The sequence below is a fragment of the Glossina fuscipes genome, unplaced genomic scaffold (genome assembly GCF_014805625.2).
Source record: "Glossina fuscipes isolate IAEA_lab_2018 unplaced genomic scaffold, Yale_Gfus_2 0, whole genome shotgun sequence".
NCBI classification, from domain to species: Eukaryota; Metazoa; Arthropoda; class Insecta; order Diptera; family Glossinidae; genus Glossina; species Glossina fuscipes.
This window is the reverse complement of record NW_023998414.1, coordinates 42,039,686-42,040,666: the sequence shown is the minus strand read 5'-3', so window position 1 is coordinate 42,040,666 and position 981 is coordinate 42,039,686. Positions and strand designations below refer to the sequence as shown.

Here is a 981-nt window from a genome sequence, read left to right as displayed (position 1 = left end):
AGCAACAACAGCAACAACAATAATAACAACTATAAACAAAAATATACTAAAAACACTTCAACTAAATCGATACTAATTCACAGCACAATAGATAGTGACAAATAGAGAGAGAGAGAGAGAGAGAGAGAGAGGGAAAAAAGAGTATCACCATCATCGTCATCGTTATCATAATCTTCATCATCGTCATCAACATCAACATTCTCGTCAACAATATGGGGCCCGTGGGTAAAATACGTTTAAATTATGCAGCATTTGCAGTTTATTTATTTTTAAGCACAGTGTCTATAGGTAAGTGAAACTATAAATAGATACTAAGGAATATACTAAGGAGAAGGAAAAGATGATTAAGAAGAAGTAGAAGAAGAAGAAGAAGAAGTATACGAAAGCATGGAAAAACTAAAGAATTTTAAAACAAATTATTATTATTATTATTATTTCATTTTATTTTTTATTATTATCTCATTTTATTTATTTTGTTTTTTGTATTGTTTGTTTGGTTTTCTAAAAAGCAATAATAAAAAAGCAACAAGAACAACAGCAACTGTTTCATGAACTTTCTAAAGCAGGCGCACGCACGCAAACGTAAATGTATTTCATGTTATTGCACGTTATGCTGTGTTTCTGGGTCTAAAAATATATATAACTTGGGAGCTACTAAAAAAGAGGGTCTCGTCTCTTTTTTGTTTTCAACTTTTCTTATAAGTGTTTGTGTTCGTCTCCATACGTATGCTTGTTTGTGTGTCTATGCTTATGTTTTTATTTACATTTAAATACTTTCTCTATTTTTCTTATTTTTTTTTTTCAAGTTTTTTGTTTCTTGCCATCCATACAACTGTTTGTTTTTATATAAATATTTACAGTTATACAGGAATACCACATAAAAATACATACTATGCGCTATAAAGAAAAATTAGAACGCGCACACACACTTCCACATACACACAGAGGCGCAGACATAATCTATATATATATACACACACA

At 29.9% G+C, this 981-nt stretch overlaps 1 protein-coding gene across 5 annotated transcripts in view; it reads left to right on the top strand.

Moving 5' to 3' along the window:
- Positions 1-6: 6 nt before the first annotated feature.
- Positions 7-981, top strand: part of LOC119644771 (fasciclin-2) — a 131,568-nt gene continuing 130,593 nt past the window's right edge. For all 5 annotated transcript variants that reach the window (XM_038044498.1, XM_038044497.1, XM_038044500.1 and 2 more), the window contains exon 1: positions 7-288. In XM_038044498.1, coding sequence (XP_037900426.1) covers positions 213-288 — 76 coding nt within the window. In that variant the 5' untranslated portion in view covers positions 7-212. The remainder of the gene's footprint in view (positions 289-981) is intronic.